The sequence below is a fragment of the Benincasa hispida genome, chromosome 7 (assembly GCF_027475165.1).
Source record: "Benincasa hispida cultivar pf3 chromosome 7, pf3_genome.v1.1, whole genome shotgun sequence".
In the NCBI taxonomy this organism is placed as follows: domain Eukaryota; kingdom Viridiplantae; phylum Streptophyta; class Magnoliopsida; order Cucurbitales; family Cucurbitaceae; genus Benincasa; species Benincasa hispida.
In genome coordinates, this window is record NC_143484.1 from 15107104 (window position 1) to 15134984 (window position 27881).

General features: G+C 38.5%; 1 protein-coding gene across 2 annotated transcripts; it reads left to right on the forward strand.

Moving 5' to 3' along the window:
• Positions 1 to 6338: 6338 nt before the first annotated feature.
• On the forward strand, positions 6339 to 27105 carry LOC150034949 (uncharacterized). 2 transcript variants are annotated; one of them, XM_090315320.1, is made up of 2 exons: positions 6339 to 13421; positions 26915 to 27105. In XM_090315320.1, the coding sequence occupies exon 1, from the start codon at positions 7581 to 7583 to the stop codon at positions 8778 to 8780; it is 1200 nt and encodes a 399-aa protein (XP_090171446.1). In that variant the 5' UTR covers positions 6339 to 7580; the 3' UTR covers positions 8781 to 13421; positions 26915 to 27105. The 2 variants fall into 2 exon arrangements, with proteins under 2 accessions (XP_090171446.1, XP_090171447.1); XM_090315321.1 differs by lacking the exon at positions 26915 to 27105 and adding an exon at positions 26121 to 26899.
• Positions 27106 to 27881: the final 776 nt, after the last annotated feature.

The following is a 27881-nucleotide window of genomic DNA, read 5'->3' on the forward strand; positions in this document are numbered from 1 at the left end:
GTTTTTTACTCCTCATATTGAGGAGGTTTTTCCACGTAAAATTGTCTGTATCTTTACTTGATTATTACTGTTGTGTCTAGTTCATTAGTATTCTATTAGATTCACATAAGAGTAAAATAATCGTTCCGAAAGATATAATGTTTATCCTAACAAAGTGGTATCAGAGTGTTGGTTAAGTGATTGCGATGTCCTTGTGTTGAATATGGATACTAGTGCATCTAAGATGGTTACCCTTAATGGGTCAAATTGTCAAGTTTATATGTGAATGACGATAAAAGGGACAATAAAAATGATAGAGGCACAGAAAAGAAGAATGACGATCACAGTGATGTAGACACAATTACTGTAGCTATTGAATATTTTTACATTTTATTTGACGGTGATGTTATAAATCTTGCTACACAACTGAGAAATTGGGTGATTGACAGTGGTGCCTCAGTTCATGTTACACCTAGTGATTTCGACAATGTTAGGTTGGGTAATGATGGATCAACAAAAGCAGTTGGTATCAGAGATGTACATTTGGAGAACAAAAATGCTTCTAACTTGATTTTGAAGAATGTGAAGCACATTCCTAATATTCGTATGAATTTGATTTCTACAGGTAAGCTTGATGACGAAGGTTTATGAAATACCTTCAATGATCATAAATGAAAGCTTACTAATAGCTCTATGGTTGCAGCTAAGGGAGAAAAACATTCCTCACTATATTATATGGAGAATAAGATCACTGATTGTGATATAAATACAGTGAATGATGAAAAGAGTGTTAGAGTTTTGGCATAAAAGACTTAGCCATATGAGTGATAAAGGTTTGAAGATTTTAGCTAAGAAAACATCATCTTCATGACATAAAGAGTGCACCCCTAAAAAGGTGCCCTCATTGTTTGGCAGGAAAGCGGACAAGAGTTACTTTTAAGTCATCTCAACATTCAAGGAAACTAAATATACTAGACTTGTTATATTCTAATGTATGTGGTCCTATGAAAATAAAAACATTTGGAGGTGGATCATAGTTTGTGACGTTTATTGATGATCATTCAAGGAAAACGTGGGTCTATACCTTGAAAACTAAAGATCAGGTGTTACAAATGTTTAAAAAGTTCCATGCCTTTGTTGAGAGAGAAACGGGTAAAAAGTTGATGTGTATTAGGATTGACAATGAAGGTGAGTATTATGGACTTTTTGAGGAGTACTTCAGAAATTATGGTATTCGACATCAAAAGACACCTCCTAAGACTTATTAGTTAGATGGGATAGCTGAGAGAATGAACAGAACACTAGTTAAGAGAATGAGATGCTTACTTTCAGAGCCATAGTTATCGCAATTGTTTTGGGGTGAAACATTGAATACATGTACATTTTTGAATCTCACACCATGTGTTCCTTTAGGATCAGAAGTTCCAAATAGAATATGGTCAAATAAGGATATATCTTATGATCACCTACGTATCTTTGGTTGTAAAGATTTTGTTCATGTTCCTAAAGATAAGATATCGAAACAAGATGCAAAGATTAGACCATGTATGTTTCTTGGCTATGGCCAAGATGTGTTTGGTTATAGGCTGTATGATCAAGTACAGAAGAAGCTCATAAGAAGTCGAGATGTTGTGTTTGTAGATGACCAAACAATACGAGACATTGAGAAGACAGATAAAACAACATCTGAGCATAGTGATGATCTAATTGATTTGAGTTCAGTTTCATTGACACAACCTTCTAAACAAATAGAAAATGGGATTCAGGATGATCAATTTGTTGATATAGATGAGGGTTCTGAATAGGTTGAGGCAGATGATAGCGTTCAAGAATAGTTGCCAGAAACAAAAATTCCTACAGATGTTTCACATAGAAGATCTGTCAGAGATCGACGTCTGTCAATAGGATATTCAACTAATGAATATTTCTTATTGGCTGATAGGGGAAGGCCTGAGAGTCATGAAGAGGTCATAGAAGATGAGCACAAAAGAGAGTGGATTGATGCCATGAAAGATGATGTGAAATATTTACATGAAAACCACCCTTTTGAGCTTGTGAAATTGCCTAAAGGGAAAAACCGCATTGAAAAATAAGTGAATTTATATAATGAAACACGAAGAAGATACCTCAAATTTGCATTACAAAGTGAGATTGGTTGTCGAAGGGTCCAGTCAGAAGAAAGGTGTCAAGTTTGATGAAATTTTTGCTTTATTTGTCAAGATGTCTTCTATACATGTAGTTTTGGGTTTGGTAGCTAGTCTTGACTTAGAGGTTGAGCAAATGGATGCTATGACTGCACTTCTTCATGGGGATTTAGATAAAGAAGTCTACATGGAACAACCAGAGGATTTTAAGTAGAAAGAAAAAGAGTATATGGTGTGTAATGTGAAGAAAAGTCTTTATGGGTTGAATTAGGTATCAAGGCAGTGGTATAAGAAGTTTGAGTCAGTTATAGAGAAGCAAGGCTACAAAAAGACTACTTCTGATCATGGTCTTTTTATTAAAAAAATTTCTGATGATGATTTTACTGTATTATTGCTTTATGTGTATGACATTTTGATAGTTGGTAGGAATGTCCCAAGAATTGACAAGATGAAGAAACAGTTGAACTAATCCTTTCGCCATGAAGGATTTGAGGCCAACAAAAAAAATTCTTGAAATTCGAATAGTTCGAGACAGAGCATCCAATAAGTTGTATATGTCATAAGAGCAATCTTAAAGAAGGTGCTTGAGCGTTTCAATATAAGTAAAGCAAAACTGGTAAGTTCTTCTTTATCTAGTCACTTCAAACTGAGTAACAAACAGAGTTCTATAGATAAAGAGAAGGAAGATATGAGCAAGGTCCCTTATACTGTAGATGGAGCTTGATGTATGTCGTGGTATGTACTAGACCTGATATTGCTCACGTTGTTGGTGTTATTAGCCATTTTATGTCCAATCCAGGGAAACGACATTAGGAGACAGACAAGTGCATCATGTAATATTTGAGAGGCACTTCCAGTTTGAAGCTCACATTTGGAGGTGGAAAGCCAGTACTTGCTGGGTACACTGATTCAAATATGGCAAGAAATCTAGACAACAAAAAGTCTACTTTTGGTTACTTGATGACATCTGCAGGTGGTGTACAATGTCTTGGCAGTCAATGTTGTAAAAGTATGTTACACTTTCTACAACTGAAGCAAAGTACATTGCAAAAAATAAGGCTTTCAAAGAGATGTTGTGGATGAAGCACTTTATATAGGAGTTTGCTTTCAAGAAACAAAGATATGTGATATACTGTGACAATCAGAGTGTTATTCATCTTGGTAACATTGCTACATTTCATTCCAGAACAAAACATATAGATATGAGGTATCATTGGATGAGAGATGTTGAGCTAGAGAAGATACATACTAGACATAATGGATCTAATATGTTAACGAAGAATCTACTAAGAGAGAAGCTTGAGTTTTGTCATTCCACCGTGGGAATGACAAGTTCCTCTAGAAACTGAAATAGGGGGAGATTTGTTGGGTTTATTTGACTTTTTAGTGAAAGCCTAGTTAAAGCCCATTACTTGGGTTTATTAGGTTTTGTTTATTAAACGAAAAGAAAAAAAAATAGCATCTGCTAGTGATAATGCAACACGTAGACCGAGAGACTAAAAAGGTAGAGAAGATAAATTGGAGAAAATCGTTATTCCATACCACAACAATTTTCAACCATTTGGAGATCAATTCTTGGTCCAGTCGAGTTGAATTTTTCATAGCGTGTTCTTGACACGAGGATCAATCTAGAAGGTGGAGATTTCGTTTGGGGCTACCTATAATTAGATACCGAAGGTAATTGATTGCTACCTCAAGTTGCTGAGATTGGAGCTACCTACAGTTAGATATCGACATTTGTAATTGTATTCTTAATTATAGTTGTCGAGATTGTTAATCTTCAGTTATTTACTGTGTATGCCTCTAGTTGTGTAAGACCCTAACACTAAATCTAAAGTGGGAGGTTAAATAGAAAAATCCTAAGTAAGGATAGTGGGGCAAAGGGAGAAAAACATAAAAAATTATCCAAAAAGGTGACTAAAAATCTAAATGCCTATGAAGGGCTTAAAACATATTGGACGCAAGAAAGCATGGAGGATGGAAGCAAGAAAACTTGAAAAATGGCTAAGGGTTGCATACAACCAACGCAAAGGCATACATGAGCCATGCGGACACGGGTAGGAAGCATGCGTCGAGTGAGCATGCTAGCGCGCAGGCCATGCGTTGAAGCCAAGCGCACAGGCCATGCGCCAAGCATGCAGCCATGCGTCGAGGACAAGCGCACAGGTCCTGCATCAAGTGCGCAGCCCATGCGTCGATGGTGTATGTCAAGCACGCAGCCCATGCGTCGATGGTGTATGCCAAGCGCACAGCCCATGCTTCGATGGTGTATGTCGAGCGCCCTGCCTATGTGTCAAATGGGCAAGCGGGTAAGCCATCCTATGCATCGAATCGCTGTTGAGTCTGTCGAGTAGCCATGTATCGATGAGCTATGCCAAGCGCACGCCCATGCAGCGAGGAATGCCTATGCGGCGAGGCATGCCCATGCGAAGAGAAAGGCCCACGTGGCTGAAAGTGCCTATGCGGCCAAGCGCGCAAGCGCCTAGGCAGCACACCATGTGTCGATGTTCAGCATCATGCGTCCATGCTTAGTAGGCCGAGCAAGCACACCTAGCAAGCCATACATCAAAAGTGAGTGGCCACCCTATGCATTGGTGATGGCCAACTCATGCGTTGGCTAAGTGGGACTTTGATGAAAGAAAGGTGAATTGTTATGCGTTAAGGATAAAGGGTAAGGCTAATTGATGGAAAAATTCAAGAGAGGATGCCAATGGTATACGAGCATAAGTCTTGAACAATTTAAGTAGAGAAATATGTGAAGTATCTAAGTGATTTAGGTGGCAAAAGAAGGATCACACAAAATTCTAGTAGGAGGTGGACAAAGGAGATTTCATGCAGTTGAAGTCTTATCAACTCAAGCAGGAGGTGGGTGAAGGAGATTTCATGCAAAAAAGGAGATTTTGGCTAGCAAGCTGAAATAAGAACAACTCAAGGCTAGGCTAGGTAGGCTGAGTGTTGGCAGCTCCAAAATGAGACAAATGGGAGTTGAGTTGTCACCATGGGGTGAGTTTGAAATGGCTATAAATAGAGGGGTTGGGCAGGAGGAATTTATTCATACCATCACTTAAATTGTGTGTTGAGAGCATATTTAGAGAGTGACGTTTGAGTTATTAGGCTGCCAAGTTGATTGGAGATCAAAAGAAACAAGGTTGCATTGGTGAGGCATTAAGTCAGCCAGCCCACACTCTGCGCGCACGCAGCTCTACGTTCGTCTGTCCACGCACGCCTCGCTCGACGCATCCCACGCGCCAGCCAAGGGTAGCTGCCTCCCCCATACGACGAATCACGCCCAGCGCATGCCCAACGCAATGCATGCCCAAACGCGCCAGTCCCCTATGCGGCACAGCCCGCCCACACTGCCTACTGCCCAATGCCCAGCTGCCCACCATGATCCAAATAACCTCTAAAGAGGCTAATTTTGGTATTTTGGCTAAATTGGATTAGGGTAAGTAGGTGTTTTCATTATATAATATATTTTGGCTAGTTTGACATTATTTATTGATATAACAAATATTAATTGAAGAATTTCCATTGATATTGAGGAATTCTCAGGAAGGTATTCTCAAGGTGATTTTAGTGGAAAAACTTGCTAACGGTGAGTGTTTACTTAGTTTTATGTGTTGATATGTGGATAAATGCATATGTAAGTGCCAAATGCATGCTTATGATGTTGTTGTTGCCATGATATTGTTTGTGAAATTTCTATGGAAACTGAGATTATACCCAGATTACATAAGTTAGCATGCTTAATAAAAGGTGCTTGGCGAGAAAATATAGTCGGCCTCGGTAATCGGAAAATAATAGTCGGTGACGACCGACGGGAAATATAGTCCAGTTACCTAAGCATGACTAGCGGGAAAAGAATTGTCGATGTGCACATTGGCGGGAAAAGTGGATTATAGGAAAGTTTCCATAAAAAGTTATTGTGATTGATAATGTGTCCATGATATGAGCATGCCACGTATAGCATGGAACTGGAGGTTGATAATTGAATGAATGTACACATGATCATGCATAAATTATACTGGAATTGTGATTATGAGATTGATTTCCCAAAAATATATTTTGCAAAGTGATTATTATTCTAAAAGAACCACTCATTGGGCTTAGTAGCTCACACTCTTCCAAATTTTTTCTTATATCTCTCCCCAGGTAGCAAAGCGGAGCATTCAGGAAGGAGTCTACTAACCACCAACACACCAGGACTTGGTAAATTCTCAGGACACGGCTCGAATCATGTAATAAAGAATATAGGAAATTGAACTATGTGTATGAAAGTTAGATAGAGTATTGTAAACATGTTGAAATCTTTAATAGAGGGGGGAAACATTAAATTGAAATATTGTCTTGGAATACTGATGGTGTATCCTCACGTTCCCTTCCAGATCTTGGGAGGCTAAGGCTAGGGAGGGGGTGTGACAACTTGGTATCAGAGCAAAGGTTTACGTAAAACCTGGGAAACAGTTGAGTCTAGCATAAGTATAAATAGAATCTAGGAAAAATAAAGGAAAAAGGGATAGGTTAAAGCCAAAATGGCATCAGGAAAAGGCTTACCTAAGGTAGGAAAGCCAGATAATATTAGAAACTAGGCCAGGTCAAAACATAAAAAGGAATAAATATAATGAAATATATTAGGAAAAACCTAAAGTAGAATCAGGAAAGGTTAGGAGAAAGAAATGAGGAATAATAAGTGGACATAGGAAAACATGAGAAAAGGAAAGTGAAAATAAAGAAATTAGTAAGTAATAACCTGAATAATGTCCACTGTAGGAAATGAATCCGAGCAGACAAGACTGGTGGTGGAATGACTCCGGAACGCAAACTGGGGACCGCGGTGCTAACCCAGGGGAAAACCCTGAAAGATCTGAGAATAGTGTGAATAATACTGAATATCCTATTACCTTGAAAATGTAAACTTGGTGGAATCCCGAACTAACATGGGATGTCCACAGTGTGGTAAAAATCATAGCGGTCTGTGTCTGAAAGGGACCGGAATTGCTATGGGTGTGGCAAGGTTGGCCATATCTGCAAAAAATGTTATACCTTTCAGAGAAAAACAAGAGAGATTCAGGAAAAATATCAACGAGAACTGGCTGGAGGTTCAAGTTCAGGAAGTAACAACATACTGCCTAAACTGACGGTGGACCAAGAATGGACGCGTGTAGGATAGAAGGATATTCCTCAACGTATCATGATCGAATTCTAGGAACAGCCCACCTATGACTCTAACAACACAGAATCCTATAATTTTTTTATTTTCTATAAGGAAATAGGACATGTGCAGGAAAGGTGTGTATAGAGAAACAAGAGGATGCGTCTTAACTTTGAAAACTTACAACTATTGGTGAACGAGTAAACAAATAACTATGTAGATTGGAAGAAACTACTAATGTAAATAGCAACAATGTTCACAGATAAAAATAGTATGTTTATAACATATGTCTAATTTATATGTGAATGATTGTAGACAAAATGCTGAGAAGTGGAAAATGTAGAATAGGGAAACCCTTTGGAAACGAAAGTGAAAGTGCCTCAAGCCATCCAAGAGAAAAATCCAGGGAGGAAGAACAAATAGATAAATTCACCCAAACACTCCAAGCAAGCTTAAAAAATATACAACCTGATCCCGAGAAGAAATATGGGATCGAACAATTAAAGGCATTGGGAGCCACAAAATTTGAAGGAACAAAGGATCCTGCAGATGCAGAAGCATGGATGAATCAAATAGAAAAATGTTTCGAAGTGATGAGATGTCCTGAAAACCGTAAGGTAAGTCTTGCCACATTCTTACTGCAAAAAGAAGCAGAAGATTGGTGGAAGCTACTAAAGAATAGGAGGGGCGATCAAGAAGAAATATGTTGGGAGGAATTTCGAAAAGCATTTTTCGAAAGATTCTATCCCCGATCGTTCATGGATATGAAAGAAGATGAGTTCCTACAGATCATGCAAGGAAACATGACTGTAGCAGAATATGAATTAAAGTATACGGAATTATCCAAGTATGCTTTAAACATAGTGGTGGATGAAAAGGAACGTTGTCGGAGGTTTGAAATAGGATTAAAACAAGAGATTCGAACTCCTGTTATAGCAACCGCGGAATGGGGAGAATTTACAAAGCTAATAGAAGTCGTAATGAAAGTAGAAAGAAGTTTAACGACGGAAGAAGTAAGACCAGAAAGAGACTCATCAATGAGTCGGTGGCGGAGGGAAGAACCAAGAAATTTTACCCCCAGGGTAGAAAGCAGAAGTGGATGGAAAAGAAGAGGAGTTACCAACACTAAAGCAGACCCTGAACAGGAGAGTCAAATAAAGGAGTCAATGATGAGCGTGAACCAAAGACCAAGATGCCCGATCTGTAATAAATATCACTGGGGAAGATGTTGGAAACAAACCCAAGAACGGTCGCACACGTGTTTTAAGTGTGGCAGACCAGGACACTTTAAACGAGAATGTCCTCAGTTGATGGATACTGGAAATGTACAACCACCAAACAACCCAGGAGGAAGATCAACGACAGTTGAAGAAGGACGAACTATAGGAGGGAGAAAAGAGGAAATAGGAAAAATGACGTTGGGAAAACTATATGGACTAACTCAGGATAGGGAAGACAATATGTCGGTGGTGGGAAAAGGGAAAGAGAAAGTTTTAGAAGACTAGAATAGAAAGTTGTGGTGTAATAAAACTGTATGAGGCAAATTATTAAATAAAAGTTCTGTTGTAAATTAAGTTTCGTTTAATTTCAAGGACGAAATTATTTTAAGGGGGTGGTAAATGTAAGACCCTAACACTAAATCTAAAGTGGGAGGTTAAATAGAAAAATCCTAACTAAGGATAGTGGGGCAAAGGGAGAAAAACATAAAAAATTATCCAAAAAGGTGACTAAAAATCTAAACGCCTATGAAGGGCTTAAAACATGTTGGACGCAAGAAGGCATGGAGGATGGAAGCAAGAAAACTTGAAAAATGGCTAAGGGTTGCATACAACCAACGCAAAGGCATACATAAGCCATGCGAACACAGGCAGGAAGCATACGTCGAGTGAGCATGCTAGGTGCGCAGGCCATGCGTTGAAGCCAAGTGCACAGGCCATGCGCCAAGCACGAAGCCATGCATCGAGGACAAGCGCACAGGTCGTGCGTCAAGCACGCAGCCCATGCGTCGATGGTGTATGTCAAGCGCGCAGCCCATGCATCGATGGTGTATGCCGAGCGTGCAGCCCATGCATCGATGGTGTATGTCGAGCGCCCTGCCTATGCGTCAAACGGGCAAGCGGGCAAGCCATCCTATTCGTCGAAGTGCTGCCGAGTCTATCGAGTAGCCATGTGTCGATGCGCTATGCCAAGCGCACGCCCATGCGACGAGGCACGCCCATGCGGCGAGACACGCCCACGCGGCCGAGGGTGCCTATGTGGCCAAGCGTGCAAGTGCCTAGGCAGCACACCAAGCGTCGATGTTCAGCACCATACGTCCATGCTTATTAGGCCGAGCAAGCACACCTAGCAAGCCATGCGTCGAGGGTGAGTGGCCGCCCTATGCATTGGTGATGGCCAACTCATGCGTTGGCTAAATGGGACTTTGATGAAGGAAAAATGAGTTGCTATGCGTTAAGGATAAAGGGTAAGGCTAATTGATGGAAAACTTCAAGGGAGGATGCCAATGGTATACGAGCATAAGTCTTGAACAATTTAAGTAGAGAAATATGTGAAGTATTTAAGTGATTTAGGTGGCAAAAGGAGAATCACACAAAATTCTAGTAGGAGGTGGACAAAGGAGATTTCATGCAATTGAAGTCTTATCACCTCAAACAGGAGATGGGTGATGGAGATTTCATGCAAAAAAGGAGATTTTGGCTGGCAAGCTAAAATGAGAACAACTCAAGGCTAGGCTGGGTAGGCTGAGTGTTGATAGCTCCAAAGTGAGACAAATGGGAATTGAGTTGTCACCATGGGGTGAGTTTAAAATGACTATAAATATAGGGGTTGGGCAGGAGGAATTTATTCATACCATCACTTAAATTGTGTGTTGAGAGCATATTTAGAGAGTGACGTTTGAGTTATTAGGCTGCAAAGTTGATTGGAGATCAAAAGAAACAAGGTTGCATTGATGAGGCATTAAGTTAGCCGGACGCACAACGAACCCACACTCTGTGCGCACGCAGCGCTGCGTCCATCCATTCGCACGCGCCTCGCTTGACGAATCCAACGCACCAGCCCAGCGCAGCTGTCTCCCCCGTACGACGCATCATGCCTAGCGCAACGCACGCCCAGCGCACGCCAAACACCATGCACATCAAGACTTGGTAAATTCTCAGGGCACGACTCGAATCATGTAATAAAGAATATAGGAAATTGAACTATGTGTATGAAAGTTAGATAGATTATTGTAAACATGTTGAAATCTTTAATACATAAGGGGGGAAACATTAAATTGGAATATTGTCTTGGAATACTACTGGTGTACCCTCACGCTCCCTTCCAGGTCTTAGGGGGCTAAGGCTAGGGAGGGAGTGTGACAAGTTATGACTAGGGAGAACTTGTTTGTACCCATTATTTAATTATAGTGCCGATTTTGACTTCAGTCCGTGGTTTTTGACTCCTCACATTGAGGAGGTTTTTCCACGTTAAAATTTCTTGTTTCCTTACTTGATTATTATTGTTATTTCTCGTTGATTAGTATTCTATTAGATTCACACAAGAGTGGGATAATTGATCTGAAAGATATATTATTTATCTCAACACATGCTTAGGTTACTTGGAACATAAGGATGTGTTTATATCTAAACACATCACTTACTAGGTCTAATTGTTGGGTTTTATGCCCTATAACTCGAAGATAGTAAATGTAAATAATTGATTGTCATCAATAAAGAGTTGTCAATGTTATTTCAATAAGTGTTATTGATTGTATTGTATTCATTTTATCTTAATAACCCTTAATCTAATAAACTAACATCCTAGGTTGTCTTATGAGTCTTGAACTATATATAGAGATATATAAAGATGAATGTTCAAGATGCAGCCTAAAGGGTCTATAGTATAGGGATAAGGTTTGATACCTTATCCTAGTGACACTATGGATACAACCCACTTTATATTTGATATAAATGCAATGATCCAACATGTTCATGTAGGTAACATACAAGTAGGGGTATCCTACATACTGAGTTTTCATAAGACCAGACTATGAAATAGTAACCACTAGATGTAATATCGTTGACTAGATAAGTTTTTGTTTCTATAGGAAGACCTAGGAAACTTAGTCTTAATCCTGAGTGTATTATGAACCCCTATTCCAGAGGAATTGTCTTTTGATTTATATGGGTGAAGTGGCCAATCCGTCGACTCAATAAGCCTACCATTTGAGGACAAGACCCAGTGGGGAGTTGGAAACATAATAATACAAGATGGATTTCACTCCTTCCTAACTTTAAAGAAAGTAGATGAGTGTTCTCTTGAGTGGTGTCGCCGAGACTTGAACAAAGAGCCCTACCCTCTCTCGAGAAGGTTTCTGTTTATTGGTTGGACAATAAATGGGTTGTTCATTAGAGGAGCATTCGTACTTAAGGATATAGGGGTAACCCAGGGGTAAAATGATAATTTGACCCAGTTGATATTATGAACACTCGTCAAGGATTAACTTGCTATTATTAGTCTATATCTATGTGTTGAGTTTTATGTCCTAAAACTCGTGGTTTTGTAAACATTAGAACTTATTCTGAGAATTCGATAAAGTTGTTATTGAAAATATTGTTTTTTAGAAATCCAATAAACTTAAGTCTCTTGACTATTATATGTGTACATGAACTTTATGTGGAGACATACAAGTGGATCAGGTCCGAGTAAATAGTCAAAATGATCTATAGTATATGAATAAGGTTAGGTACCTTATTCTGGCAATACTATTGGATGCGGCATACTCTGTAGTTGTTACAAAGAGTTGTAAAGTGCTACATACGAAGTGATCCTAATTCGTGCATGTTGAGACATGAGGAGTGGGGGTCTCTTGTGAAAATGAGTTTTGTGCAAGATCGGACCACGAAACCTGTCACTCTTACTCTACAATGTTGTTTACTATTTAAGACTGACTATTTCAAAGCGATGACCTAGGTAAATTAACCTTAATACTGAGCTAACTATGAACTTATATTTGTTCGGGATTATCCTTTGATATGCAAACGGTGAGAGTAGACCAATTGTCTCTACTCAATAAGCTTACCATTTTGGGGATAAGACCGGATGAATAGCTGGGAACGTAGGGTGCAAGAGGGAATTCACTCCTACCCTGGGTCTTGAACAAGAGGCCTTACCCTCTCATTGGCCTGAGAGGGATTCGATTTGTTGATTGGATCATAAATCAATTATTCATTAGGGGATAAGTGGAACTTAAAGAAGAAGAGATAATTTCAGGGGTAAAATAGTGATTCGACCCAACCGTTATTACAAGCAATCTGTGAAGGGTTAACTTATTAATCATGGTTATATCGAGTGGACATAATATATCTACAGTAAAGGGAGTTCAGCTATGGGCTTTAGTGGAATCATCCATTAGTTAACGAATAAGGGTTATATTGGTCTAATGAGTTTAGTTTATTAATCTCGAATCATTGGAGCCCTGATCTGTAGGTCCCCGAGGTTCACCTACTAGCTCGTAAATGGATAAGATTTAGGGTAGCTTGAGAAATTAATTTGAAATGTTCAAATTAAACGGAATAAGAGAATAAATATTTAAATATGATTTAAATATATGAAGATGATAATTGTGCAAAAATTAATTTAATATTTGATATTAAATTAATTATTTTCTAAAATTAATATATGAAATTAATTTAAGAAATCAAGTTTTGAATTAAAATGGTTTAAAATCACTTTTTGTCTTAAAAGAAAATGGAAAAACATTTTGCATGGTTGCACAAAATGGAAAATAAATTTTCTCCATTACCATCATCGTTATGCTCACACAAAAGCCATTATCCTATCTATTTTGATTCTCCAAGCATGAGCTACAAGCCATGCACTCCATCTCTTTGCATGTTCATCTAATATATATAAAAAAGATTGGAGTTGTTGGAGAAGGATGAATGCAGAATTTTGAGAGAAAAATTTATGTGAAGAAGAAACTGCCTTTTTCAATCGACTACTGTGATCTTCTCTTACTTCTTCATATCTTCAAGATGTTCTTGAGTCCTGAAACTCTGCCTAAAGCTACAAGAACATAGTAGGGAAGGCTTTTGAGGTGGTTCACGGTGATATCAAGCGAAGATAGCAGCTGTACAAACGTTTTCTTGGAGAATTCATCAAAGGTATGTTCTGAAAACCCACTTTTTAAGAAGAGCATGCTTTAGTTTTTTCCAAATTAGTGACTTAGAATGCTTATGGATCCTTGATACTTCCGTTGCATGTTGTTTAACTCTTTCAATTGGTATCAAATCTTCTTTTAAGCTTTCAATTCGGTCTAATTTTGGCAAGGTGGGTGTTTTTTCATGAGATATATGAAACCGTTGCACTGTTATAGTTCTCTCTATTTTGGCATGTTAATTCTCTTTAATTTCTCAATTAAATTTGTAATTGGCTCTTGTTTGATGAGCATTTATGTGTTAGCAAGAGTCTATAATTTATTCGGAGTCATTAAAATTGAAATTAAGATGTAATTGAAGAAACAAGCGAAGGAGGTCGAGCTGTTGTTCTAGATTTTTCAGCTTCTGCTTAAATTTGTTGCTGAGGTCTAGTTGATAAATGATCATTTAGCTCCAGATGTTACACGATGAGATGAAAAGCTAGACGATCGTTTAGTAATATGTGTTGGTCGTTGTGATGTTGAACGCTAAACGATCGTGTACCTGCAGGATCTAAGCGATGCGTTCATTTGTTATACGATAGCATTACGCGATCGTTTAGTTTTATCGTGGGAGCTAGACGATACATTGATTTTGCTAAATGATGGCGCTATACGATCATTTAGAAACGATGCGCGCTAAGCGATGCGATGAAATGCTACGTGATAGCACTGAGTGATCATTTGGTCGCGGAGCTAAGTGATCGTGTAAATAAATGTTATGCGACGAGATGATGTTCTATGCAATCGTTTAGCTACAACGAATACTAAACGATGACTTGAATGCGCTGGGTGATGGTGTTATACGATCACTTAGTACTATGCGATGGAGCTAAGTGATTGCACTGCGATGGAACTAAGTGATCGTCTAGTCCTATGCGATAGAGCTAAACGATCGTCTAGCTTTGAGCAAACAGTATGCTATTGTGTACTTCCTATCAACCCAAGGTAACAACAGTAGAGGATTACCTCTAAGCGTTACACGATCGACTTAGCAACATATTGAGGTTGGACTGAGGGCAACCGGTTCGACCGTTTTACTCAAGGTTCAATCCGGTTCAGCCTCAAATGGTTGTGGCTGGTCCGATTCAGGCTTTGTTGGTCTGGTTCAGACTCGTCCAGCCCGGTTCAAGTTGTTTTGGGTTCGGCTTGGAGCGGTTCGAGCGGTTCAAAGATGATTATGAAGCTGTTTGTAATAGTTAGCTATCTGTTTGTTTGTTTATGCCAAAACGAAAACCATAACAGTTAGTATTTAATTGTTTATGCATGAGAGGTATGTGATAATTAATTAAATTCATGTATATGCATACAGTATGCCATGTAGATTTAAAACCTCACCGTAGGAAGCATGTTACATGCATTGACAGTATGTTATAATTGTTATAATATATAGTATGCATGTTAGGGTTATGTTTAATATAATAGTTATATTAGATACCTTTGTTGAATGTTGTGGATGTTAAGGATATCTAAATTTTGTAAGTTGTTATAAAATTGGTTAGCCGTTTAAAATCCATAACAAAGAACAGTTGCATGCTCACTTAGGTTAACAACTTGTTTTATTAGTTAAAATAGGTCGTTAAACATGTAAAACTAGGGTTACAAACTCAACGGGTATATAATCCTATCGAAGGCTGAGGGTATTTAAGTTGACGGTCTACGGAATACCTCCTACTTTGGGATTATAGGTGAATAATTGAGCATTGGTAACCGGTTTTATGAGCATTTGTGAACAGTGTGAGGCAATAAAAACAGTTTATCACCTAGACATCGTAGGTTTAAAATCCATTTATAAGTGTTATGCTTGGATAAACTACCTAGACAAAGGGTTATTTTTATTAACCGAAAAGAACCTAAGTATAAATATACCCAAACATTTATAACACTTCAGTGGAAGAATAAAAGTTATTAGTTCTCACGTCCTCAAGAGTTCACACCATGAGATCCATGCTTGGCTCCTTGTCGATTTTACCTCGACCGAAAAGTGTTTGCATGGGTCAATAACAAGGTGAATAGGGGAAGTCGTTCATAGTAAATGGGTGAAGGAAATGTAAACATTGTCCTATGGTCTCCTCAATTAGTTTGAATCGTGAGATTCTTATGTTACGCTTGCTGTCGTTTTTCATGCGGCACTAGCTAATCGTTAACCACGACGATCCCTATAGACGGTTGTAACATAGGATTCAGAACAACCTAGGCTTCAGTAAAATGAATAGGGTCTTATAGTTCTGTCTTGGGTAATGTCTTCTATTTCGGAGGCATACTCATATCGTTCTGTAAGATTTGAAAAATGGCGGTCTACACTTACAAGACTTACTAAATGTTAGTAATGATCTTAACCGAAAACGATAACTAAATGACTATCGAAATATGAGTTATTCTGGAGATAGTATTTGGTCAAGAACTGTCTTGCTTTTGTGAAGGAATTCTTGGCTGCCCCACGGTAGTATTTATTCTAAATCACTTAAGTACCATTGCAAAAATAATTATTATGGGTACATTATCACTTTGCTAAAACTTGATTGGATCCAAAAGAAATTCACTTATAAAATTTATTTATAATTTCATAATGACGTGTTCTACTATACAATTGTTGGCTTCAGACAAACTGATTGGGGAAAATTATGTTAACTGGAAATCAAATTTGAATACAATACTCACGATAGAAGATTTGAAATTTGTCATAGTAAAGGAATATTCTCCCATTCCTAGCTCAAATACCAACCGGACTGTTCGGGAAGCCTTTGATAGATGGATCAGGGCTAATGATAAAGCCGGTACTTATATTCTCGCCAGCTTGTCTGACGTTTTGGCAAAAAAAACATGAGGATATGAACACTACCAAAGAGATTATGGAATCTCTAAGAGGGATGTTTGGACAGGCGTACTTCACCCTGATGCATGATGCTATCAAATATGTTTACAATAGTTTCATGAAAGAGGGGACCAATGTTCGTGAACATGTTCTGGACATGATGGTCCACTTTAATGTGGCTGAAGTGAATGGTACTATGATGGATGAGAAAAGTCAAGTTGACTTTATTCTAGAATCTATTCCGAAGAGTTTTCTACAATTTTGTACCAATGCCTTAATGAATAAAATCGAATACAACTTGACAACTCTGCTTAATGAGCTGCAGGCTTTTCAGACCATGTTAAGAACTAAGGGTCTGGAACCAGTACAAGAAGTAAATTTTGCTTCTACTAAGAAGAGAGGAATGTCCTCCAAGCCAGAAGTTGCCTCGTCTTCGCAGACTATGTCACACCCCGCCCTAGACCACCCTCTTAGCCTAGGAAAGGGCGTGATTGCCGCAGTTATCAACCCTTTGGCTGACACTTACTGCCTAATAATTCTTGTGGAATAACTCTGATACCAAAATATAAATCATATACAGCGGAATATCTTTAAGCCAAAAATTTATTAATTCAGAAACATAACATGTTTAGAGTCATTACAACACTAGATTCATAAGTTCCAAACCCAAAAACCCTAGTCCCTATATGAACAACAGTAACATGTGTACAATATTAACAATAACCACCTAAACCGACGGGTTACAATCTCTTTATCCTTTAGTGGCAGAGCAGATGCAGAGCTACCTTCAGAGGATTTGACCGCTACCTGTGGGGGGAAAAGAAAATATTTGAAAATGGGGTGAGCTTGCACCTAGTGAGTGACTTAAGAAAGATAATTGATTCTCATGCAAAATCTCAATAAAGAGTTTAACTGAAATATAAGCTTCTACAGTACTTGTACTGCAGTATAAACATTTTCCAAGCATAAAACATATAAAATTGTTTAAATCATAAAACAGTAAAACTGTTTCTCAGTTGAGTATAACCCTACTGTGGGTAAAAACAATCCCAACACCAACTACTAGTCAAGAGAGAACCCTTTTGCTCAATCTCTGACTCTACCTACGTGCACGTGGTCATACTAAGTACCGTCATATCTTAGGTACTTCTGCTCAGATACCTTCTCAAACATCGTTTAGTATCTGGTTGGTTTGGTACCTTCTCAAATGTCCTTCATTACCAATAGATACCTTCTTAAATGTCCTTCGATATCTAGTTGGGCGGATACCTTCTCAAATGTCATTCGGTATCACGTTTTAAGTAAAACTAGTCATAAATGACTTTCTCTTTAAAGCATGTAAAGTATTACACATAAAAACATGGCTTTAAAGATACAAACGCATGTTGGGTAGATTTCATACATATAGATAGCTTTTCAACAAACTTCACACACATGCATGCAATTAAAAACATAACTCATGGTTTGCTTGGAAATCACTTGGTAAAACTAGCTGGCATGAGAATAATCTTCTTTAAAACATGATTTCTATAAAACATTGTAATTCAAACATTTTAGTCAAAATGTTTTAGTCACTCACCTTGATCACTTAGGAGCTTTTCACTCTAGTAGCTCCCTTTTCACCCCTAGAATCCATATTCAACTTACAGCTTAGATTAATCATAGTTCTAGACCTTATTTTGAGATACTTCCTTTTACAAACATATTCTAAAATATCTCAGAAAGCTTACCCTAAAATATGAGCTTAGAAATCCTTGTGGTTTGGCCGGAATCTCAAAATCTTCAAGACTGGCTCAAGCTTATCTGACAACCTGACCCTTCTGTCTTCTTCTCAGTTTCCAGCTCGATCCCTTCGAGCTTTTCCTCCAGCAGCCCTACCTTGAAAACTATACTTTTAGAGCTTTCAGGTGGCTTTAGAATCACTCTAAACTTACGAGTAAATTGGGAGAACTTCTCATCCCAAGTTGATGTTGCTTTCTAGACTTCACTGTCCAATGCATCCTCTTTGAAATTCTATGACCAACGCATGGATTTTGGCCCCAACACAAGGTTTGCTCAACTCTACCACTCTTTTTACTGTATTTTTGAATTTTAATCTAAAAATGAAGTCTTTTGTCCCTATTTATAGGCGTCCAAACCTTCTCCAAAGTTGACACCAGCTACTTGGCTGCATGTTCAAGTGTTTCTCCCTCATACTACCAACACATCTTTTTTATCAGCGCAATCTAAGTGTCTTCCTCCTATGTAGCCAATGCATGAGCTTCCAATCTGATGCAACCACCTCAAATTCTTAAGGCTTAAGGCTTCCTCCCAAGAAGACATATGGTTTGATGACGTTTTCTAGGTGATCTCATCCTTTATATGCGTCCAACTCTTGGATGTTCAACGCATAATCCATACTCAATGCATAGCTTATAATCACCGCATAGCAAGCCAATTCACGACCATCACAATCCAACTTAGCCATCGCAAAGAGCTAGCCATCACCAACGCATAGGGTGACTGTCCATCCTTGACGCATGGTTCACTAGGTAGTATTACACGGCTTGCTTGGCATGGGCGCATGGTGCTGGCCATCGACGCATGGGCGTGCTGTATAGGCTGGCCACTTGACGTATGGGCGTGCTGCATAGGCTGGCCGCTCGATGCATGGGCGTGCTTGGCCGCATGGGCTGCCCGCGACACTTTGATGCTTAGCAGGGCGCTTCGACGCATGGGCGTGGCTGCTCGGCAGGGCACTCAATACATGGGTGTGCCCGAGGCTGCTCGATGCATGGAAAGGGTGCTGGCCGAGGCTGCTCGACGCATGGCAAGGGCGCTGGCTGAGGCTGCTCGACGCATGGCCTGCCTTTCAACACATGCCTCGCATACCTGTGTGCCTTCCAACGCGTCACCTCCATCTTTCTTCCTTCAGCCGCATGCCATCATCAACACACCCTTCCAACGCATTGGTCCCCACACAAAATTCTATACTTACCCAAATTTCTAATCCTCAAAAGTCAAACTTCCAAATTTCCTCTTTTCTTCTAATTTTCCACTCTTTTCTCTACTATTCCACACTAGTTTCCACATCAACCTACTCATCACACTGATCTCAATAGGGAATATACTCAAGTAAAGAAATTAGGATTCGGGGTTCACATTTACCTCCCCCTTATAAAAATTTCGTCCTCAAAATTTCGCTACAAGTCTATCAATTAAACAACTACAGATACTTGTTTCTGATTTGCTCTTCGGCTTCCCACGTTGCTTCTTCCGTGCTATGGTTTTGCCATAGTACCTTTACCAATGGGATTGTCTTATTCCTTAAAACTTGTTCTTTTCTGTCAAGAATCTCCACTGGTTCCTCTTCATAAGACAAATTTCTTTCAACTGTACCGGTTTCTCAGGAAACATATGAGTAGGATCTGGCACATACTTTCTAAGCATTGCCACATGAAACACATCATGAATACGAGATAATTCTGGAGGTAAATCCAATCGATATGCCATCGAGCCAACTCTTTCTATTATCTTGTAGGGTCCAATACATCTGGGGCTTAATTTTCCTTTCCTACCGAACTTGAGTATTCCTTTCCACGGAGATAACTTAAGAAATACCTTATCACAACTTCAAACTCAAATTCTCTTCTCCGCTTATCGATGTAACTCTTTTCCTATCTCGAGCCGTCTTAAGATTATCTCTTATAATCTTAACCTGTCTAATGTCTGTTGCACAAGTTCTGGACCTAGTAATTTCCTCTCACCGACTTCATCCCAACATATCGGAGTTCTACATGGTCTTCCGTATAGTGCCTTATACGGTGCCATCCCGATACTCGAATGGTAACTGTTGTTATACGCAAATTCGATCAACAACAGATGCGTATCCCAACTACCCTTAAATTGTAATATACATGCTCTCAGCATGTCTTCTAATGTCTGGATTGTCCGCTCAGACTGACCATCCGTCTGTGGATGAAAAGCGATACTAAAATATAACTTGGTTCCCATAGCTTTCTACAAACTAGGCCAAAACTTTTATGTAAATCTGGAGTCTCGATCTAATACAATTGAAACCAGAGCTCCAAACTGACTCATGACTCGATCAACATACAACTTGCCTAATTGGTCTAGGGTATAAGTAACGCTAATAGGTAAAAACTTAGCTGTTTTTGTCAATCTATCCACAATTACCCATATACCATCATAGCTCGTTGGTGTCTTAGGTAATCAAAACAGGAAATCCATCATGATATGTTCGCACTTCCACTCTGGTACTGGGAGTGGATTAAGTAGTCCTGCTGGCCTTGTCTGTCCAGTTTAACGTGTTGACATATTAGACACCTGTTAACATACTCCGCTATTTCTCTTTTCATACGAGGCCACCAGTACGATCTCTTTAATGTTCTGTACATCTTTGTACTGCCCGGATGCATATCATAGGCCGAACTATGTGCCTCCTCTAAAATAGCTTGTTTAAGTGCTAAGTCCTCAGGTACGTATATCCTACCTTCTTTTAATAGCACCTTGTCAGCTCTTAATTGGTAGTCTGTCCTCAATCCTTTATCTACTTCTTCAGCTAACTTCTGATGATCAGAATCCTTTAATTGCTCACGTAGAATATCTTATACGAGTGTAGGAAACACTTGAAATGAAGCTAGTAACCCTCCTTTTTGACTGATTGATAATGCTGCCCTAGCATCATACAACTCATGAATCAGTGTACCCTTCACTGAATTGATACTAGTTCTAGCTGATCTAGTTTTTCGACTTAGAGCATTAGCTACCACATTTGCTTTACATGGGTGATAGTCAATGGTATAGTCATAATCCTCGATCAACTCTAGCCATCTTCTTTGTCTCAAGTTAAGCTCCTTCTGATCAAAGATAGGTTTTAGACTTTTATGATCCGTGAATATATGACACCGCTCACCAAATAGGTAATGTCTCCACAACTTTAGAGCTAACACAACTGCCTCTAACTCAAAATCATGTGTAGGGTAGTTACATTCATGCTTCTTAACTGTCGAGAAGCGTAAGCTACTACCTTTCCCTTCTGCATCAACACACATCTTAACCCTTGTCGGGATGCATCACAATAAACCTCAAACTCTTTACCTGGTGTAGGTAGAGTTAATACTGGTGCTGACACTAACCTTTGTTTCAGTACCTGAAAACTACGCTCGCATTCTAGAGACCACTCAAACTTCGCATCTTTTCTGGTCAGGTTTGTTAATGGTAGAGCTATTTTAGAAAAGCCCTCCACGAATCTCCTATAATAACCTGCTAAGCCAGAAAATTGTGTACTTCGGTTACATTCAAGGGTCGTTCCCAGTTAATTATCGCTTCTATCTTTTGGGAATCAATGTTAACTCCATCAGCTGAAACTATGTGCCCAAGGAATACGAATTGATTTAACCAAAAATCACACTTACTAAATTTGGCATATAACTCCTTTTCCCTTAGAATTTGTAACACCATCCTCAAGATGTTCTTTGTGTTTTTCTGCACTACTAGAATACACTAGTATATCGTCTATGAACACTATCACAAACTAATCTAGATAAGGATGAAATATCCTATTCATCAAGTCCATAAATACCACAGGAGCGTTTGTTAATTCAAACGGCATTACTAGGAACTCATAATGTCCATACCTAGTTCTGAATGTAGTCTTTGGAACATCTGTGTCTTTCACTTTCAACTGGTGATAACTTGATCTCAAATCTATGTTAGAGAAGACTGTGGCTCCCTTTAACTGATTGAAGATATTAACTATGAGAGGCAATGGGTACTTATTCTTAATAGTCACCTTATTCAACTGTCTATAGTCTATGCATAATCTAAGAGTACTGTCTTTCTTTTTAACAAACAAGACTGGCGCTCCCCAAGGTGACATACTGGGTCTAATGTACCCTTTATCTACAAGTTCCTGTAACTGAACTTTTAACTCCTTCAGTTCCGTTGGTGCCATCCTATATGGTGCCTGGGATATAGGTGTTGTACTCGGAACCAACTCAATAGTAAACTTTATTTCCCTGTCAGGTGGTAAACCTGGTAACTCTTTAGGGAACACATTTAAGAATTCTTGTACCACAGGTACATCTTCAAGTCTTAGTTTCTTATCCTGTGAAACTGCTACATAGGCTAAATAGGCTTCGCATCCCTTACTCAGCAACTTCCTAGCCTTTACTGCTGATATTAAACTTCCTGGAAGTATTCTTTTACTTCCTACCAGGGTTATCTCTTTTTCACCTGGTTTTCTAAACACTATTTCTCTTCTAAAGCAATCCATAGTGGCATAGTGTTTACTTAGGAAATCCATACCTAAAATAATATCAAACTCTAGTAATTCTAATGGAATCAAGTCTACCCAAAAACTCTGATTTCCAAGAATTACTTCACAATTCTTGTAATACTCATGTACAACTAGAGTATCTCCTACAGGCATAGAGATAAACAAATCCTCATTCATATGCTCAGGCACTCTATCTATATGTAATGCACATATACTAGATATGAATGAGTGCGTAGCACCAGGATCAAATAATGCATAAGCGCATTGATTACATAAAGTTATCGTACCAGTTACAACATATGGAGCCTCTTCCGCTTCCTTGTGTGTCATAGCGTATACTCTACCCTGTTGTTGTTGTTGTTGTTGTTGCTGTTGGGGTCGTCCAGCTACCCCTTTCCGCTTAGCTACACTGGATCCCTCACCTTTAGTTCCGATCGCTCTAGGTTGGTTTACAGTCTGGGTAACTCCTCTTTGCTCACTCTGTGCTCCATGACCTAGTTGAGGACAATCTCTCTTGAAATGCCCTGCTTGTCTGCATTGGAAGCACACATTTCTATTGCCATAACATACTCCTGTATGAGGCCTACCACAGTTTTCACAAAGTGGTTTCCTCCCTGTACTACCTACTGACTCGCAGCACGACCCGATACTGATCTACCATTCGGTCCAGCTGTAGGTCTTGACCTCTTTCGACCTGAAATTTGTTGGCTCGTGCCTCCAAAACTCTTTATACCTGACTGTCCAGAGAACGGGGGTCTAAATCTCTTATTTCTTGTTTCTCCAAGCATTCTAAACTATCCTTCACCTGGCTAGAGTACATCTTCCCTCCCTACACTCTGCTCTACTCGGATAGCGGCCTCAACTAACTGAGTGAAATTCATCCAATTGGATGTAGAGGTAACGGGTGTACGTATCTTTCTTCTTAGGCCATTCTCAAATCTCCTACACCTCTCTTTCTCTTCTGCGATGATCAGAAGGGCATACTGAGATAACTCAGTAAATCTTTGTTCATACTCAACAACCATCATCACTCCCTGAGTTAGCCCAAGGAATTCCTCCCTCTTCGCTTCTTTAACAGCACTAGGGTAGTATTTATCCTCAAATACTTGTCTGAACTCAGACCAAGTCATAGTTTCGAACTACTTCTTCTAGCCTCTATCACTTTTCACCACTTTTCAGCCCCTTTCTGTAGCAAGAATGCTGCTAACTCGACCTTACGGTCCTCAGGGCACCTCATGATCTTAAAACATTCCTCAATCAAATCCAACCAGACCTCAGCATCTACTGGATCTGTGGCTCCACCGAACTTCGTGGCTCCTAAAGCTTTCAGCCTTTCGACGCCGAATTTCTTTTCTAGATCATTCTGAATCGATCCTACACTCGTCGCCAATCTTTGAGTGATTCTATTGAATACTCGATCCTCCATTTGGGGCTCTACATCTACCCTTGGTGTACTCGACTTGTTTGCAGAAGTTGCTTCCTGCTCTACTGAGTCTCTAACTCTTTTCCCCTTCGGATCTAGGTCCCATCTAACTTCAGGACCTCCGCTGGTAGGGTCAACATTCCTCTTCTCAGTCTGCTTGCTCCACATGCCACTTCTCCTCAACATCTTTGCCTAATTATTAGGTACACATGTTAGGGACTTATCTATGGAACTTAATCTAATGCATGAACTCTCTCTTTCACCTAAAACCTTATGCTTTAATACTAAGCTATCTCAAACCTTTCCACAATTTACGTATACCTTTGCTTTGATACCAAGCTATCACACCCCACCCAGACCACCCTCTTAGCCTAGGAAAGGGCGTGACTGCAGCAGTTATCAACCCTTTGGCTGACATTTACTGCCTAATAACTCTTGCGGAATAACTCTGATACCAAAATATAACTCATATACAGCGGAATATCTTTAGGCCAAAAATTTATTAATTCAGAAACATAACATGTTTAGAGTCATAACAACACTAGATTCATAAGTCCCAAACCCAAAAACCCTAGTTCCTATATGAACAACAGTAACATGTGTACAATGTTAACAATAACCACCTAAACCGACGGGTTACAATCTCTTTATCCTTTAGTGGCAGAGCAGATGCAGAGCTATCTTCAGAGGATTTGACTGCTACCTGAGGGGCGGGGGGGGGGGGGTAGGAAAAAATTTGAAAATGGGGTGAGCTTGCGCCTAGTGAGTGACTTAAGAAAGATAATTGATTCTCATGAAAAATATCAATCAAGAGTTTAACTGAAATATAAGCTTCTACAGTACTTGTACTGCAGTATAAATATTTTCAAGCATAAAACATATAAAACTGTTTTAATCATAAAATAGTAAAACTATTTCTCAGTTGAGAATAACCCTACTGTCGGTAAAAACGATCCCAACACCAACTACTAGTCAAGAGAGAACCATTTTGCTCAATCTCTGACTCTACCTACGTGCACGTGGCCATACTAAGTACCGTCATACCTAGGTACTTCTGCTCAGACACCTTCTCAAACGTCCTTCAGTATCTGGTTGGTTTGGTACCTTCTCAAACATCCTTCAGTACCAATAGATACCTTCTCAAATGTTTTTCGGTATCTAGTTGGGCAGATACTTTCTCAAATGGCCTTCAGTATCGCGTTTTAAGTAAAACTAGCCATAAATGACTTTCTCTTTAAAGCATGTAAAGTATTACACATAAAAACATGGCTGTAAAGATACTAACGCATGCTGAGTAGATTTCATACATATAAATAGCTTTTCAACAAACTTCCAACACATGCATGCGTTTAAAAACATAACTCATGGTTTCCTTGGAAATCACTTGGTAAAACTAGCTGGCATGAGAATAATCTTCTTTAAACCATGCTTTCTATAAAACATTGTAATTCAAACATTTTAGTCAAAATGTTTTAGTCACTCACCTTGATCGCTTAGACCGCTTGACTGCGATCAAGAACATCCGCAAGAACAGAAGGCTAGCACTATCTCAAGCATCTAATATGTAACACCACGAATTTTGTTCTTAATGTAATTTCAATATTTTCTAGTATTAGAGGGCATTTTTGGAATTTTGGAAATTCAAAATGTAATATTGTGATTTAATTTCTAATAAAGGGGTGTTTCAATTTAATGGTTTAATCAGAGGGAAGTTATGGAAATTGGACTTTTAATGTCACACAAATTAAATTTGAAATTAATGTCAAGAATTAGTTTCATTTTGGAAGGAAGAGGTGTTTCAATTTAATGGTTTAATCAGAGGTAAATTATGGAAATTAGACTTTTAATGTCACACAAATTTAATTTGAAATTAATGTCGAGAATTAATATCATTTTGGAAGGGGGTTATGTCACATAAATTTAATTTGAAATTAATGTCGAGAATTAATTTCATTTTTGAAGGGGGTTATGTCACACAAGTTTAATTTGAAATTAATATCAAGAATTAATTTCATTTTGGAAGAGGTTATGTCACACAAATTTAATTTGAAATTAATGTCAAGAATTAATTTCATTGTTGAAGGGGGTTAGTTAAATTATTTTTGAATTTAAAATTTTAAGGAAAAAATTGATTAAAAGTTGGAAGCAGGGTCTGATTGAAGGAAGATTTTGGAGATTGGAATCTTGAGGGTGGTTATTTCTTAGGCTTCGTTGGGGAATTGAATTCAAAGATTGATTATTGAAGACTGCCACTTGGATCGATATCTGAATCTTGTATCGAGATAAGTAATCTAACTACTAGAACTGCCCACGGGCCAGACATTAGATATATGCTAGCATGATAAATGAATATTATGACAGAATGATAGCATGATAGACGGATAGTATAGTATAACCAATGTATGTTCTTGTATGAGGATCTGAAAGATTTATTTGTGCATGTAGAAACTTGCATGCTAGAAAGAGATGATACTTGATTCCATGAGGTTGTATTTGATATAAGGATATTGAGGCATATATGTATGTTTTAGAGCCATGATGTTGAGGTGTATATGTATGCTATATAGAACCATGTTGTGTTAATTGTGATGTTGAGACTATGATAGTGTCCTTACTGATTAGTTAGATGTCCACTAGATGTTGTGTTTCCCTCAGGATTCACCAGAGGTTGTGTTTCCTTGAGATTCACCAGAGGTTGTGTTTCCTTCGGGATTCACCAGAGGTTCTGGATCCTACGAGACTTACTAGAGGTAGTGGGCATACTTAACTACAGTAGGATAGAAATTAGTTTTTCATGTATGTTTGTGTCCCATAAAGACTAGAGAAGTTTATATGTTCCACCAGAGGTAGGCATCTAGAGGACATAGATGCCTAGCCTGACATCAGTAGTGGGGTTATTTACTGAGTATTTTATACTCATTCTTTCTCATGTTGTTGTTTCAGGTAAAGGTAGAGATGCACCGGCAATTGACAAGCGGAATTCGTGATCGAGCCACTGGGACCAATTTTATGCTTTCGCTCATGAGATTTAGATTTTTTTTTCATGTTTTGCTTAACTTTTAGTTTTGATGTTTGAAATTTACTATTAAGAATTGTTTTCAGACATATTTATTAAAATTTATGATTTATGGGTACCCTGTTATTGTTTTCAATATTTGAATTTAATGAAGGACTTTTGAACTTACCTTATTTATTTAGCATTTATTTCACCATAAAAGGGTGTCATTTTAAGTTCCATGCATGCATCTATTTAGTAATGGCCTAACTTAAGTCCTAGGGGGTAGAGTCGTTACGGTTGGTATCCGAGCCCATGTTTTGGGTTCTGTAGACTGACTTACTATGTAAGTCCAGATTGTCCCTATGGGCCATAAACAGATTCCTCGTGATCGCTAGGTATGTCTTATCAATTAAAAGTTTTATGGTAGTTGTGCATGAAAATATTTGTTTAGCTTAAATGCAGTAGTTATATTCTAATTTTTTGTTAGTGACTCGTTAGAATTTATTATAAGCAGATTATTCAGGTACGACGCTACAAAAGGAGAAAAAAAGAAAATTATGAGGTCATTTGGCACTAGTTTATCTCATGAAAATTCTGTTAGAAACAAACAAATATATACCTCAGTTCAGAGATCTTAAAGGTTGATGAAACTATATAGAGTTATGAAAATTTAGGAATAAAGGTATTTAAATGTTTAAGCCAAGGAATAAAATTGTCTAGATAAGATTTCATTAAGGATTAGTGTTATGTTTTTTTTTTTTCGTTGAGTAGTGCAATTGGTGTTAGTATAAGTAAATTCCTACGCAGGCCACATACTCAAGTATAAGGTTAAAAGTATTTTTATGTATAGGAAGGAGGAAAAAAAAAGACTATGGATTTATTAAAGGTTCTAAGATATTAAAACCAAACATT

Bases quoted from the DNA above. Each gene is read 5' to 3' on its own strand.
- LOC150034949 (XM_090315320.1), top strand. From the start codon at position 7,581: ATGATTGTAGACAAAATGCTGAGAAGTGGAAAATGTAGAATAGGGAAA.